At 56.3% G+C, this 16,016-nt stretch overlaps 1 protein-coding gene and 1 long non-coding RNA gene across 3 annotated transcripts in view; one reads left to right on the top strand and one right to left on the bottom strand.

Annotated features, from left to right (window-relative positions):
- Window positions 1-8,081: 8,081 nt before the first annotated feature.
- NME4 (NME/NM23 nucleoside diphosphate kinase 4) overlaps window positions 8,082-16,016 on the top strand; it is a 10,764-nt gene continuing 2,829 nt past the window's right edge. The window contains exons 1-2 of one of the 2 annotated variants that reach the window (XM_044981049.1): window positions 8,082-8,298; window positions 15,073-15,203. In XM_044981049.1, the coding sequence (XP_044836984.1) occupies window positions 8,145-8,298; window positions 15,073-15,203 (285 nt within the window). In that variant the 5' untranslated portion in view covers window positions 8,082-8,144. The remainder of the gene's footprint in view (window positions 8,299-15,072; window positions 15,204-16,016) is intronic. The other variant, XM_044981050.1, reaches the window with a different exon arrangement.
- LOC123344627 overlaps window positions 9,096-16,016 on the bottom strand; it is a 27,089-nt gene continuing 20,168 nt past the window's right edge. The window contains exon 3 of the long non-coding RNA XR_006572607.1: window positions 9,096-9,349. This is a non-coding gene — a long non-coding RNA (uncharacterized LOC123344627). The remainder of the gene's footprint in view (window positions 9,350-16,016) is intronic.

Genomic DNA, 16,016 nt, shown 5'->3' with positions numbered 1-16,016 from the left:
AAGACTCCTGCTGCATCCGCGCCGCCTGCTCCACAGCCCGAGCGCTCTACTAAGTCAGACCACCCGGCACCGATACCTGCCGTGGCACCGACAACATTGGCACCGTCGATTCCGGCCACGCAAGAGCCGTCAAGTCCAGTGCCTGAAAGCTCCCCGGTGTGAGCCGTGGTTGAGCTCACTATTCCCTCCACGCTGGAGACATTTTCCATGGCGAGGGAGTTGATTGCAATGACGGAGTCTGCACTGCCTCAACCGCCGGCACCGCCGGTGCGGGTTATACAGTGGATCGGCAAGCCTGCCTTGACCAGACCACCCTCCATTGGCACCGCAGAGCGGCACCGTTCACGATCGCGGTCCCACAGATGTTCTCGGTCCCGTCGCTGATCCAGGTCCTGACGCCGTTCGCAGTCCCGGCACCGTTCTCCATTTCGGTACCAGTCGTACTCACGGCACCGGTCAGCATCCCGTTCGCCGGCCCGGTACACTCGGCACCAATCCAGCTCCCGGCACCGCTCCAGGCACCGTGACTCTCGTAGCCACTCCCGACGTCAAGCCTCGAGATCTCGGTCGACCTCCCAGCACCACTCCGGTCGCAGGTCCCGATCTCACTCCCGGTACCAGTATGCCTCCCGGTACCGATCCCCGGTGCCGCGTCGAGCGACGTCAGCTAGAGAGGGAGACTCTGCCCAGGGCTTTTCAGCTCCTCCATGGCCATCCAGACATGCATCAGTGTCGTCCCACGCAGGCAGTTCATACGCGCAGGACCGTGATTCGGATGTGCCCACCAGAGTCTTCCAGGAGCCCCAGGCCCAGGACCCTGGCCCCCATCAGTGGTCATTCTGGACACCTTGGGCGTACCACCAGGCCCAAGGCGTACCTGTGATCCCATCTCGCTCTGTTCCGTCAGAGCACCGGGTGCCAGAGGCGACAGTTAGCCGTCCCCCTCCGACCGGTACGGAGAAAGCCCAGGTTCAGCCACCGGACTCCCAGATCCCACTGGAACAGGAGGTCGTCCAGGAGCACGAGCCCACGCAGGACCCACTTGTCCCTGGCCTTTCTTCTTCCTCCTCCCAAGATGAGGCGGTGGCAGGAACATCCTCCTCGGGCCCTCCTCCAATCGACTTGAGGGCCCATCAGGACCTCCTGAGACGGGTGGCACTCAATATGAACCTCCAAGTGGAGGAAGTCTCAGAGATAGAGGATCCGGTCATAGACATTCTGTCGGCTGACGCCTCCACTAGAGTGGCCCTACCGTTCATTCGGACTCTCCAAGCCAATGCGGATACCATCTGGCAGTCTCCAGCCTCTATCCCGCCCGCGGCCAGGGGAGTCGAACGCAAGTACATGGTACCCTCCAGGGGGTACGAGTACCTATATGTACATCCTCCCCCTTGCTCCCTTGTCGTCCAGTCCGTCAATGAGAGGGAACGCTATGGCCAGCAGGCACCAGCCCCTAAATTGAAGGAGGCTAGGCGAATGGACTTACTGGCCCGTAAGGTGTACTCAGCAGGGGCCCTGCAACTCCGCGTAGCAAACAAGCAAGCCCTGCTTAGCCGCTACAATTACAACACCTGGGCGGTGGTGGGCAAATTTACGGAGTTGCTTCCTCAGGACTCCCATCAAGAGTTTGCTGCCCTCCTGGAAGAAGGGAAGAAAGTGGTGAGAACTTCCCTCCAGGCCTCGTTGGATGCAGCTGACTCCGCTGCCAGGACTCTGGCCTCGGGTGTTGCCATGAGGCGCATTTCATGGCTCCAGGTGTCGGGCCTTCCCCCGGAGCTGCAACATACTATACAGGACTTGCCCTTCGATGGCAAAGGCCTGTTCTCTGAAAAAACTGACCTTAGGCTGCAAAGCCTAAAGGACAGCAGGGTCACTATGCGCTCTCTCGGCATGCACCCGCCAGTGACTCAGCGCCGGCCTTTCCGTCCCCAGCCTCATCGCCCTTACCCTGCGCCTAGACAAAGACAGGACTTTGGCAGAAGGCGTGGCTGAGGCGGTTGTAGGCGTCAGTCAGGGCCCCAAGGGGGCCAAAATCAGGGTCCCTCTAAACCACCAGCGGGGCCAAAGCCAAACTTTTGAAGGCACGCCCGAGGATGGTGTACCAGTTATGACCCAGGATCCGTTCCCTCCCTTTAACAACCGCCTCTCCTTTTTCCTCCCTGCGTGGTCCCATCTAACCTCAGATCGTTGGGTCCTACGCACGGTGGAACTTGGGTACCGCCTCCAGTTTATTTCGCCCCCACCTCCCACCCTCCATCCTCGTCCCTCTTCAGGGACCACTCTCACGAGCAATTCCTCCTGCAAGAGGTGCGGACGCTCCTCGCCATTGGAGCTATAGAGGAGGTACCAAAGGACAAAAGGGGCAAGGGGTTCTACTCCCGCTATTTCCTAATCCCCAAGGTGAAGGGAGGTCTCAGACCTATCCTAGACCTGTGGGACCATCATCCCATCCTTGGATCCCGGAGACTGGTATGCCGCCCTCGATATGAAGGACGCGTATTTTCACATCGCCATTTATCCTCCACACAGAAGGTACCTCCAGTTTGTGGCCAACCATCAACATTTCCAGTTTACGGTCCCTCCGTTTGGCCTCTCTACAGCCCCAAGAGTATTCACAAAGTGCATGGCTGTAGTCGCCGCCTCCCTCCGCCACCGTCGGATACACGTTTTTCCATATCTAGACGATTGGCTCATTCGAGAGACCTCTGAGACCCAAGTTACCCATCATGTGGGCATCGTCAAGGACCTATTCCTGTGTCTAGGCCCGCTGATCAATATAGAGAAATCCACTCTGATTCCCACACAGAGAATAGAATTCATTGGGGCCATCCTGGACTCCAATCTCGCCAGAGCCTGCTTACCTCAGCCTCGGTTTCAGTCGATGGTAACAATTATACAAGGTCTACGGAACTTCCCGACAACTTCAGCTCGCACTTGTCTCGGTCTCCTGGGTCACATGGCTGCCTGCACGTTCATAACCAAACATGCCAGGCTTCGCCTCCGTCCACTCCAATCGTGGCTCACCTCGGTGTACCACCTGGGCAGAGACAGCATAGACATGATCGTCATGATCCCCCCCCCCGAGCATCCTAGGCTCCCTCGACTGATGGTCGACGCCCTCCCTGGTGTGTGCAGGGATGCCGTTCCATCCACCTCACCCCTCGGTGTCCCTGACGACAGATGCCTCATCTCTCGGCTGGGGTGCTCACCTTGGTCAGTTTCGCAATCAGGGCCTTTGGTCAGCTCAAGAGCTGGCCTTGCACTTCAATGTCCGAGAGCTGAGAGCAGTCCGCCTTGCGTGCCAGGCGTTTCAGCAGCACCTACAAGGTCGTTGTGTCTCAGTGTTCACAGACAACACAACGGCCATGTATTACATAAACAAGCAGGGAGGAGCACGGTCCTCCCCTCTTTGCCAGGAAGCCATCCAGCTCTGGGACTTCTGCATAGCCCAATCGATAGACCTGGTAGCGTCCTTTCTCCCAGGCATCCGGAACACTCTGGCGGATCGCCTCAGCAGATCCTTCCTGTCTCACGAGTGGTCGATTCATCCGGACGTTATCCATTCCGTTTTCCGGAAGTGGGGCTTTCCCCGCATAGACATCTTCGCTTCTCGCGAGGACAGGAATTGCCAGATGTTCTGCTCATTCCAAGGCCTCTCCCCGGGCTCGATCTCGGACACTTTTCTGATGCCGTGGACGAGCCATCTGCTGTACGCTTTTCCACCGTTCCCGCTGGTTCACAGGCTCCTGCTAAAACTCTGCAGGGCCAGAGCACACCTGATCATGATTGCTCCAGCGTGGCCCAGGCAGCACTGGTACACCATGTTGCTAGACCTGTCGATAGCCAACCCGATTCCCCTGCCTCTTCACCCAGACCTCATAATGCAGGATCATGGCAGACTTCACCACCCAGACCTGCAATACCTGCACCTCACAGCATGGCTGCTGCGTGGTTAAACCAATCCGAGTTACGTTGCTCTGCCTCGGTACAACAGGTACTCCTGGGTAGTAGGAAACCTTCCACTCGGTTAACATATCTGGCCAAGTGGAAGCGTTTCTCCTGCTGGTGCAAAACGCACAATGTTATTCCCACCGAGGTCCAGATCCATTCCATCTTGGACTACCTCTGTTCTCTCGAACAGCAGGGCCTGGCGGTGTCATCATTGAGGGTACACTTGGCAGCCATCTCTACCTTCCACCCAGAGGAGAGTGGCCGCTCCGTATTCTCGCACCCTATGGTTTCTAGGTTCGTCAAGGGCTTGGAGCACTTATTCCCCCAAGTTCGCCGCCCCGCCCCAACCTGGGACCTCAACCTGGTTCTAACCAGACTTATGACTGCCCCATTCGAGCCACTGGCAACTTGCTCGCTGCTATACCTGTCCTGGAAGACAGTTTTCCTCGTAGCCATTACATCGGCCAGATGAGTCTCTGAGCTTCGGGCTCTCACGGTGGAGCCACCGTATACTGTGTTTCACAAGGACAAGGTGCAGTTGCGACCACATCTGGCCTTCCTCCCTAAGGTGGTGTCGGCCTTTCATATCAACCAGGATATCTTCCTTCCGGTCTTCTTTCCGAAGCCACACTCATCGCGAAGGGAGCAACAATTGCACTCCCTAGTCGTCCGTAGGGCGCTCGCATTTTATATCGAGTGGACAAAGCCCTTTCGTAAAACACCCCAACTCTTCATCGCAGTGGCAGACTGAATGAAGGGCCTACCTGTCTCCTCCCAGAGGATTTCATCTTGGGTGACGTTGTGCATCCGCACCTGCTATGACTTGGCCCATGTTCCATCGAGCCACCTCAATGCACATTCTACCAGGGCTCAGGCTTCTTCTGCTGCCTTCCTGGCCCACGTACCCATCCAGGAGATCTGTCATGCAGCTACCTGGTCCTCGGTCCCATCTTTGCTTCACATTATGCACTGGTCCAACAGTCCATAGATGATGCAGCCATTGGCTCAGCAGTTTTGCATTCTGCAACATCTCACTCCGACCCCACTGCCTAGGTAAGGCTTGGGAATCACCTAATTGGAATCGATATGAGCAAGCACTCGAAGAAGAAAAGATGTAACTGTTTGTAACCTTTGTAACTGTTCTTCGAGATGTATTGCTCATATCCATTCCAAACCCGCCCTCCTTCCCCTCTGTCGGAGTAGCCGGCAAGAAGGAACTGAGGGGCCGTTGGGTCGGCAGGGTTATATATTCAGCGCTATAGCGGCGCCACTCCAGGGGGTGACCCAGCCGACCCACCGAGTGTTGCTAGGGTAAAAATCTTCTGACGAACGTGCACGCGGCACGCACACACCTAATTGGAATGGATATGAGCAACACATCTCGAAGAACAACAGTTACAAAGGTGAGTAACCATCTTTTCCTGCCCCAATGACAGAGAAACTGGGGATCCCACAGCAGCCAAAGTGACCATTTGGGCTCATGATAGGCGGGGTGGGTGTGCCTATGCAAACAAGATCAGCCCCTAAAGTTCTTTTCCACAACTCACCACAATTCACTACCAGATATCAGAGTAGAGCTCATCCTGCCTCTGCTTACAGATCCATGAGACACTTTTGTGGTGACTGCAGCTTACAGATCCATGAGACACTTTTGTGGTGATATGCTATAGAATATCAATTTTGTGGTGACCACTAGCTGCCATCCAATGCCTGTTGGTGGACTGCGAAATGGGTTGGGTGGCAGGAGGACCTAACTTCTGTTCCCAGCTGTGCCCTGACTTTGTGTAACCCTAGGCAAGTTGCTTTAGCTTCTGTGTCTCTGTTTCCCTGTTTGTAACAGGGAGATGATGCAAAGTGCTAAGTGTCCTCCATTCCCTGTTCTCCTTCAGATTCACCTGCTTAGACTAAACTCTGAACGTTATTTGAAACATTCTTTGGAACATCAGTTTTTAAATGCGTTACCCCACTCCCCCCTTTTCATATTCTAATGCAAACTTTTAGTTTTGCTGCCTTTCTCCTCATTAGTGAGACTTCCCAGGAGTGTGAACCTGTCCCTGACATTGTTACAGAGAGAGCTATTTTCCAGATTCTTGTTCAATTAAATATTTCTATTAATTGGGAAAGGCCTCCAACTGGGCTTCTAGCTAGCTTGGGTCTCTTTCTTTTGTTCCCCCAGGGATGAAGGAATCACACTGATATCTGTATTTCCAGCAGCATGCATGGGAAGTTGATACTCCCACAGGATGTCTGCTCACATCCCTGAATCCCCACACACCTTGGCACAGTTGGCACTCTGTAGGGGGAGGCTGGCAGAGAAACACCAGGTCAGGCCTGAGCTGCAGCACTAACACTGTGTTCTCGTCTATTCATATGCTGTGCTCATCACTGGAGTACGAGTGCCTTCCAACAGCGAGTTCAGTGACGTGACTAATAGCTGTCACGTGTGTGAATGGGGTGCATGGGCACTGCCGGGAGAGAGGAGCTTGCACTGCAGCTGCCTAAAATTTAAAATCTCTTTCCAAACATGCACAACAACGGTTAGATCCAGACCAAGAGTCAAAGTAACCCAATCCAGCCTATGTGGGGTGATGCAAATTCTGACTCAAAGGGGGGTCAGATAATGGAAAATATCTTCCCAGAGTTAGGTGGGAAGGCTGCTCCAGATGCCAGAGGAAGCTGCAATGAAGGCTCTCCTATCACCGGGGGCAGGACAGTGTGGCAGGACAGACATACCTCAAGTGGTGAGTAAGCAGGGACAGCAGGAGTCTCGTGGAACAATCCAGGGAGGGTTTTAAAACCAGCAGAGGTACTTCTGCTTTGAGGGGTGGGGGATGTGGCTGCACTTCCTTGTCCACAGGACCAAATCATAGAATATCAGAGTTGGAAGGGACCTCAGGAGGTCATCTAGTCCCACCCCTGCTCAAAGCAGGACCAATCCCCAACTAAATCATCCTAGCCAGGGCTTTGTCAAGCCTGACCTTAAAAACCTCTAAGGAGATTCCACCACCTCTCTAGGTAACCCATTCCAGTGCTTCACCACCCTCCTAGTGAAAAAGTTGTTCCTAATATCCAACCTAAACCTCCCTCACTGCAACTTGAGACTACTACTCCTTGTTCTGTCAGATGCACAGCTGCTATTGTAAGTGGGCTCCAGGGAGGGAGGGGCCACACTCCCAGAGGTGTGACTGGGAAAGTCAGAGGTGACAGGGTGTATGTGTGCATGTGCATGCAGGCAAGAATTTTAGTCAAGGCCCCTGCCTTTGCAGGCATCATGGTGGATAGTCCCCACCTCTCCTCTGGCTCGGCCCACAAAACCAAATAACTTACCTGCTGTCCCTCCTGGCAGTGTTTCCTAGGTGCTGTGCTGTGCTGTATCAACTCCCTCCTGGAAGCACAGCTCACACCTTGCTGCTCTAGCTACATGCCCAGGCAGCCTGAGCCACCTACTGCCCCAGCCCCACTTTGGCTTGTAAATTGCGGGGAGGTCATAGCTTCTGGCCCAGGGGAGAGCCTAGGAGGGAGGTTGGGCTGGGTGGATGAGCCATAAATGGCACAGGGTCTACCAGGGGGTTTGCAAGGTCTGAGGATTTTAGGGCTCTCTAACCTTACGGTAACCTGCATGCAGACTGGATTTGCTGTGCTGGGCCTCCACATGCGTTTGCGAAGGGGAAGTGAGGCTCAGTGGGATCCTAAACCCTTCATGGAGATTCCGGGGCTGTGCCTATCACCTTGGTCTCTGGCTGCAGGGGTCAGCGGGAGGACAGGCCCCTGGCAGCTGGGGGGGACCAGGCTGAGCAGGATTCCAGGGGAGGGAGCCCCCGGGGGGTGATTGCGTGGAGAGGGGCGGGCTCTGCTCTGGACTTGCTGCACTCCAAGGGCAGGAGCTGTGCGCCCTGGGGCGGCTGGTATCCTCCATGCAATGGGCGGGGGGGGGGAGCGGCTTGGTCCCCCCCTGAGGCCGGTGCAGGAGGGGCGGGGGGAGGGAGCAGCCAGCGCAGCGGCCTGTGGGGCTGGCGTCCGTTGTAAGGGGTGGGACGGAAACCTGACACGTCCCTTGTTCCTCGCCGGGGGCGGGGGCCTTCCCCGGCCCCGAACCAGCCTGGGCCGGGCTATAAAGTCCGGCCTGAGGAAGCCGAGCCCAGCGGCCGGGCTGTGCCCTGCTGTCCCGGTCCGCTGGGCGGGGGCCGAGCACCATGGGCTTCTTCCAGCGCTGCGTGGCCAGGAGCCTCCTGCAGGGCCAGCGGAGTCTGTGCGGCCCCGCGCCGGGCTCGGAGCGCCTCAAGCCGGAGGCGGTGGCGCCAGCAACCCGCTCCCTGGGGCCTGGCTCCAGGCGCCCCTACAGCGCCGGTGAGTCCGAGCTGTGCGGAGCTGGGGGCCACCCCCCCCCCCCCGCAGCGCCGGGGGCTTCCCGGCCTCCCTTCCCCCCATGCAGCGCCGGGGGCTCCCCTAGTCCCCCATCCCCGGCTCCCATCTCCCCCCGCCCCCCGCCGGGTGTTTCTCCGCTCGGGGTTACTCGGCAAGGCACAAATCGCAGCCCCCGCCCCGCTCCGCTCCCCATCCCAGCGCCGAGCAGCATCAAAGCTCGGCGGAGACCTGGTGTGTGAATGGGACCAGCTGCTCCGAGCCCGGCCGCCCGGCGGGACTTGCCCTCTGCACCCGATGGGCCCTGAGGAATGTGCGGGGATGTCCGCTGCTCTGATCGCTGCCGGCCGGGGCCGGGGGGAGCCCCCTCCTAGCCTTTGTCTCGTAAGCACAATATCTCCACGTGCATGGGGAACCCCTCCCCCCTTTCCAGTTTGTTTGTTGTGGTTTCCAGGCCCTCCGTGGATGTGCCTCCTCTGCTGCTTCCCAGCTGGGTCATCAGCTGGCTGGGTCTGTGATCTCAGTGCCTGCAATTGCTCCCTCCCCGCTAGCCCCTTGCCCAGAGCTGCAAGCCTCCAGGCATCTGCTGGCCTAGAGCCCGTTCGGGGGGAGGGGGCTGGCTAAAGTTCCAGGGACTGAGGCTGCCAGATCGTGCTGCTGCTTTGCACTGGGGGACCCTCTTCCACAACCAGTTCTCGGGGCGGGCCTCCTTGCTTATAAATAGGGTATGAAATCCTCTAGAATGAAAAATGCACACACCATCCTGGTGAAATTCTTCTCCCATGCTGCTTTATTGGGGGGTTAAACTGTAACCTGAAACAAAGAAGGCAGGTTGGTTTACTTCTATTCTGTTCCTCAGAATGGTGCTTCGGGGTGGGGGGGTTCGATGCTGAGCGCTGGTCCCTTTGTCACTGCGGAGAAAGTTGTTGGGTCTCCCTCTGTTGCCTGGGCCAAGAACACTCAGATGCCTCCCCTCCAGCGAGCATGATCCCCGTTTGCCATGTTCTGGGCAGAGTCCAGAATGTTTTCCAAGTTTCTGGGAGGAAAGAGGAAGTATTTAAGACAGTGGCGCTCAAATGCAATCAGCCCTTCCCAAGTTGATGAGGGGGGCGGTGCTGGCCAAAAGATGAAAGCTACCCCCCCATCCTTGGACTCCCCTCTGCATTTGGCACGTGTCCAGCAGTGCCTGCTCTAGAAAATTCACATCCTTTCTTTCAGCAGCGCAAGTGCTAGGATAGACTGGGTCCAGCATCTTCAGCAGTGTCACAGCCCCCTAAGTGCTGCCTGCACTGGCGCCTGCACCATGGCTAGGGATGCATCTGACACTGGAGCCTTTTCCATGGCTGAGGGGCAACTGTGGGTGACAGGCTCTGTGGGTCCTACATCCCCCACTCTCTTCCTACTCTTCTTTTCCCTGTATTCTCTCCTCCTGCTGCAAAGGCCCCTGCTTGAGAGAAGTGAGAACTTTAGTTCCTTCCAGTTAAACTGGGATTTAAAGCTTTTGGGTCTTTCAGAAATCCCCTGTAATTTAGCAAAAGAGGGATAGATTCAAGCTGGCCAGGTATTTCATTTGGAAGCGGGTTCTCCTTTCTGGTCCGTCTTTCTGGTCTAAGTCCACTGCCCTGGGGCTGAGCATAGGCCAGGCCTGGGTTACTGAAAGCATGCTGTGCTGCACTAGGCTGGAACCTCTGCTTACAGCAGGGGTCGGCAGCCTTTCAGAAGTGGTGTGCCGAGTCTTCATTTATTCACTCTAATTTAAGATTTCGCATGCCAGTAATACATTTTAACATTTTTAGAAGGTCTCTTTCTATAAGTCTGTAATATATATAGCCAAACTATTGTTGTATGTAAAGTAAATAAGGTTTTTAAAATGTTTAAGAAGCTTCATTTAAAATTAAATTAAAATGCAGAGCCCCCTGGCCAGGACCTGGGTAGTGTGAGTGCCACTGAAAATCAGCTTGCGTACCGCCTTCGGCACACATGCCATAGGTTGCCTACCCCTGGCTTACAGTCACCAGCTGGCTGCAGTTCAAGCCTGGCTCCAAGCGGTTTCAGTCCAACACCCAGCAATGGCTGCAGCTCGGAAAAAAATTGGGCATCAAATAATGCACAAGTGCGAGGCCCCAAGTCAAGGTGCAGCTATGACGTGGGCCTTGCTGCACCATAGAACTGACCGTGTGTTAGCCCTGATTACTGGGACTCATTTGTCCTGTGTGCATGGATGGGATCCAGCTGAGACTCAGAGACTAACGCCAGAAGGGACCATGTAGTCTGACCCAACCCTGTGGCACTGGAGTCCCTGAGGACTGTCCACACCATGAATCTGACAGGGTTTAAGCCTGCACTCAAGTTTAGCTCTGCCTGTGTGGGTTATAGCCACATGTGGGGCAAACAAAGGGGGCTGAGGGGGAGATATGTCCAAGTCTCCTGGGGCCCCGTTCCATGATCAAACCACAGAACCATACTGCTGCCTCCATCAATTCTCCCTCTACTTTCCAGTGGCTTGGTCTGCCTTTAAAAGTGATATTGACATAGGTATAACGGTCAGAGATGTGAATAAACCATGTTGCTATGCTGACCTACCACCAGTGTAGATGCAGCTGTGTCGAGGGCAGAGTGTCCATTGCCAGAGCTAACTTCCTCTGGGGAGGGGGTGTTCCTACACCCATGGAAAAACCCCTTCCAGGGGTGCAGGTTGTGTCTGCACGATGGGATTGTGCTGGCAGAGCTATGCGGCTATGTCCATGTGGGGTCTTCCTGTCCTGGACCATTGTTTAGCGTTGCCGGTTCAGAGGAGCGGCTGCAGCCTGCCCCGGTGTGGCTAACCTGATCCTTTGTTGGCATACAACCTGTGAAGTGTGTTGGGACCCCACACCTTAATGCAAATCACGTACGTTTTGTGTAGCCCCTCGCACGTGGCTGGAGAGAACACCCAGCCGAGTCCAAGCCCACCCAAAAGGCTCCTGAGTCCTGTCTCCCCCTGCTAAGGCCGGGGGCTGCTCATCCTTCAGCATCTAGGAAGAGATTGCAGGCTGGAGCGAGATCTAAAGAGCTGTGTCCCTTCGCCATGGAGCTGGCTGAGCCCAGGCCTGGCCTGTGGGAGTCGCTGGTTAACACCAAGGGGCTGAGCTTGGAAACAGATGAGTCCCCTGAGGCCTCCAGCTTGGTTCTTTCCAATTAGCAGATAGCTAAGCCTCAGCTGTGGGAAAGGGGACAGATGGGATCCCCTTTGCTTGCTAATTGGGGGGCGGGAATCCTGCAGGAAAATGTCTTCCCATATCCTGGGGAATGGCTAGTGCGGCCCGTGTGCTCCCTGCGGTACAATACACACAAATCCAGCCAGGCCCTGTCCCAACACTCGGGGCCAGGAGGTCTCAGGCAGCTGGGATGGAAATCACTCATACACTCCCCTCCCCCTGACCATGGTAGGATTTAAGGAAGAGAGGGAAGGTTCTGCCTTGGTGAGCTGGGGTGGTCAGGTCACCCCATGCAGCAGTGGCAGCAGGGAGTGAAAGGCTCCCCCTATGAGACAGGAGTGGGAGAAGGAAATAATTGGGCTGCCCAGACTGGCAGAGTCGGGGCAAGGCAATGGGCCAGATGGCAGAGCTGAAAGTGAAGAATTCAGACTGGAGGGTGGGGGGCGGGCTATGGGCAGGCAGTGGAGGGCAGCGATCTGAGTGGGAAGGAGACTGGAGTGCAGGGCCGGCTCCAGGCACCAGCTTATCAAGCAGGTGCTTGGGGCGGCAACTCGGGAGTGGGACGGCACTTTCAGGGATTCGGCGGCAATTCGGCGGAGGGTCCCTCACTCCCGCTCGGAGCGAAGGACCTCCCGCTGAATTGCCGCAGATTGCGATCGCGGCTTTTTTTTTTTTTTTTTTGGTTGCTTGGGGTGGCAAAATCCCTGGAGCCGGCCCTGCTGGAGTGGTGTCTGCAGCTGTGTGTTGGAGGCTGGCACCGTGGCTCCTGCTTAGTAGCTCTTCCCACAGAGATGCGGCAGGCTGCGATGCTTCGTGCTCCTCTCCACTCGGGAGCACTTAGCACAGTGGCTTGTTTCTCCCTGCGGCCTTGACACGGCTCCAGCCCCAAGCCCAGCCCACTGCTAGTTCAGCCAAAGCAGCTAAGAGCTGCCATCCTCTCCAGCAGCAGCCCTGCGGGGTAGGGGCTGAGCTGAGATGGGAAGGGGGGGCACAGACACCATTCCTCAGGCTGAAGACCCTGCAAACTCCTGGTAGGCCCAGGGGCTTCCTGCACATGTTGTCTCTCCCCACCTGGCTCTTGCATGGGGAGCTCCAATTGTAAGCTCCTATTGGATCCAGAAATCTTCCCTCCTGCCTGGTCTGTGCTCCCTCACTGCAGAGAGTCACCAGCAAAGGGGAACTGAGCACCAGCTGCCTCCCCCTCACCACCACCCCCCGTGTCCCCTGGCTGAGCCAGGCCCTTCCAGCTGGTCCAGTGGCTGCAGGATACAAGGCACCGCAGCCTTCAATAGTTCCAGCGGGTGACTAGAGATTTGGCTTAGGGATATGTTGTAATTCCAAAAGGTGAGGTGTGTGAATAGGTGAAGATGATCCAGCTGGGGTGGTGTCCCTCGCTGCTAGCAGAGAGCAAGAGGGACACTCTTCTCTGCACGTCCCATGCCCCTAGGGCTTGCTCTGCAGGAGCCTGGGGCTGGCACTTAGCAGAAGTGTGGGCTGAGGAAGGGAGGCTGCTAGTGCTGCTGCTGCTGCCTGTGCCTCTGGCTGCAGGCTCCAGCCTGAGCAGTCCAGCCCCAATTGCACCTTGTGTAGTCACAGGCTTGTGACTACTCTGGGAGGGGAATGTTGCATTTAAGGCAGTGTGGCCTAGTGGGTGGAGCACTGGACAGGGACTCAGGAGACCTGGTTCTATTCTTGGCTGTGTGGTTGGGTGATCTTGGGCAAGTTACTTCTCCTCCCTGTGCCTTTCCCCCTCTCTAAAATGGTGGTGAGGATACTGCCCTGCTTTGAGAGCTGAGGCTCCTGAGACCACAGTAATTGTCTCTGCCCACGTTCAACCACCATAAGCCTCCCTGCTTTCTGGACAGGCATACCCTTGGGCAGACCAGCAAAGGGCACAAGGGGGTACCTCTTGGCCAGGCAGTGCCCTCCCCTGGCACCTACCATCCAAGGACCTAAAAGCCCTTTGCAGACACTAACGAAGTCAGTCTCTCAGCCTGGTGGGTTAGTGTCATTCTCCTTATTGTGCTGATGAGGAAACTGAGACACAGAGCAGTGATATAGAATCATAGAATATTAGGGTTGGAAGGGACCTCAGGAGGTCATCTAGTCCAACCCCCTGCTCAAAGCAGGAACAATCCCCAGATTTTTACCCCAGTTCCCCAAATGGCCCCTTCAAGGATTGAACTCACAACCCTGGGTTTAGCTGGCCAATGCTCAAACCACTGAGCTATCCCTCCCCCCAAAACTTCCTATACAAGGGCAATCTTGAAGCAGGGAATTAGTAAGGACCAGGAAACCACTAGTGAAATACGACTTCCTGCAGGTCAGTGACAGAGCTGGGCATAGGGCCCAGGGATTCTGACTCCCAGGTCTGTGCTCTATCTGCTGTACATCACTTCTGCAGGTCAGCCCCAAAGCACTGCCTGCCTTTCCTATCAACCAGCACCCAAGGCTCTGACCCCTGTGCCTTTGCACTGACTGTGGGAGAGTCCCGCCCTCTGGCTCTTGGGGGACTGAGCCCAGCTCCCAGGGCTGTGACTCCTCACTGAGCAGGAACGATGTTTGCATCCTGTGCTCTGGTTGGGCTGCTGCGATTGGCTTGTCCTGGCAGGGTATTGACTGCAGAGCAATGCCGGCAAGTCTCCACGCTGGCAGGGCCCCCAGGGAGAGGGCATTCCTGATCTGCTGATGCCCATGGGCAATGTGCACCGTGCTGCCCTTATCCCAGAGGATTTTCCATCCTGCATCTACCCATTGGTCCCGCTGGTCCGGCATCCTGCCAGTAGCTGCAGCTAGTGCCCAGTTCCTTCAGAAGGAGGTGGGAACCTTGCAATGCACTTGAACAATTGGACGGTTACAGACAGGTGGGGAGTGGGGTTAATTCCCTTGAGCCTGCTGCTTGGCTTGGTCAGTCCTTTCATTAACACCCATGAGATCCATGCTGGCGATTACTGAGTGCACTGTCCCCAACACCGTGTCTGCCTTGAGAGAGGGTTTGCTGGGCGGCTCTAGGAACAGGTATTGATCTTCCAGATCCTGTATTCTGAGCCCTTGCTCCAGGAGTTTCTGATCTTTGGCCCCGCACACCCACTCTCTTCATGCGCCAGCGGGGTACTGATGTGCCCATCACCATGGTATCTGAGCGCCTGGGCTTGTCCATCTGCTGCTGCCCCAGGGGGATTTTTGAAGGGCTCAGATTCCTTAAATTGTTCCCAATCCTCAGTCGTGAGAGATGCCAAGCACCCACAGCCCCCATTGCAGGACCAGTGGGTGCTCAGCACCTTGTGGGAGCCAACCCTGTGAGAGAAACCTACCCACCCTGCAGTGCCCAGGTGGGGCCAGGCAGCAAAACCCAGGCAGTGCTGGAATCCTCCCCCAACTTCTGGCTCCTCCTGCCGACACCATGGGTCTGAGCAGCATAACCAGCTGCAGAGTGAAACCAGTAACTCCTGTTCCCTGCTCAGGTCGGGTCCTTGCAGGGCTCCCTGCCCAGTCTTGCTGTGTTTATGGACGGGTGACCTGGGCTGTAACCTGCCCTTCTCCCTTTCTTGCTGCCCGTTAGGGATCCCTGGGATCCAGGAGCGGACGCTGGTGGCGGTGAAGCCGGATGGAGTGCAGAGAAGGCTGGTCGGTGACGTGATCAAGCGCTTTGAGAGGCGCGGATTCAAGCTAGTTGGCATGAAGCTGCTCCAGGTACCTGCCTGCCACATCCCAGAGGACAGCCTGGTTTTCTGTTCCGGGGCCAGGTGACTAGAGACCTGGACAGACCAGCTAGATGGCGGGGGGACATTTAAACATGACCTGGATTTCTGTGCTGATGGAAGTGAGGCACTATCAATGCTGGCCTGAGCCAGGCCATGATGGCAGGAGCTGTCTAACCTTCCCCAAGAGTCACAGCTTGAACATGGCCCTCAGCACCCCCTGCTGGTCCAGTCCAGAGCGTAAGTGTGTCTCCCAATGCATCCTGCAGCTCTGGCCCTCCCTTCCCTGCCGGCTCTGGCCTTCTACACTCCACTATTGCAGGCTTGAGCCTCGCCCCCACATCTCCCGCAACCTCTCCCACTGCATCCATTATTGCAATCCTGCAAGCTCCAACTCTGTCCTTGCCCCTAAATCCTGGCCAGCTGCCCCCTGCTATTCCAATTTCAGGCTTTCTGAGCCAGAGGCAATTGCCACTAGTGTGCTGTTTCATGGTATGAATACAGGCCCGCTAGGGATTAGACAGAGTTCTCCAGGCTCAGCTCCTTGGTGATTTAAACCAGAATCTGCTGGGGTGTGAGTCCAGTCCATTAACCCTTTGTCCACTGACCTCTAGGTCCCCACTCCACCCCCTGGGATCCACAAATTGTGGCCAGGGGCAATGTAAATGGGGAGACACCCCCTTCGTTGGTGCCATGGGACAAGCAAGAACTGAATTTGTTTGATCAGCGGCTCCTGCCTCTGCAGCTCCCTCAGAAATCTGGGTAGAGCCACGCTCTGCACAGGGAAGGTGCAGAGGAGACACTG

This window comes from Mauremys mutica, chromosome 11 (assembly GCF_020497125.1).
Source record: "Mauremys mutica isolate MM-2020 ecotype Southern chromosome 11, ASM2049712v1, whole genome shotgun sequence".
NCBI classification, from domain to species: domain Eukaryota; kingdom Metazoa; phylum Chordata; order Testudines; family Geoemydidae; genus Mauremys; species Mauremys mutica.
Note: the sequence above shows the minus strand (reverse complement) of the source record. Positions and strands in the feature narration are given on the sequence as shown.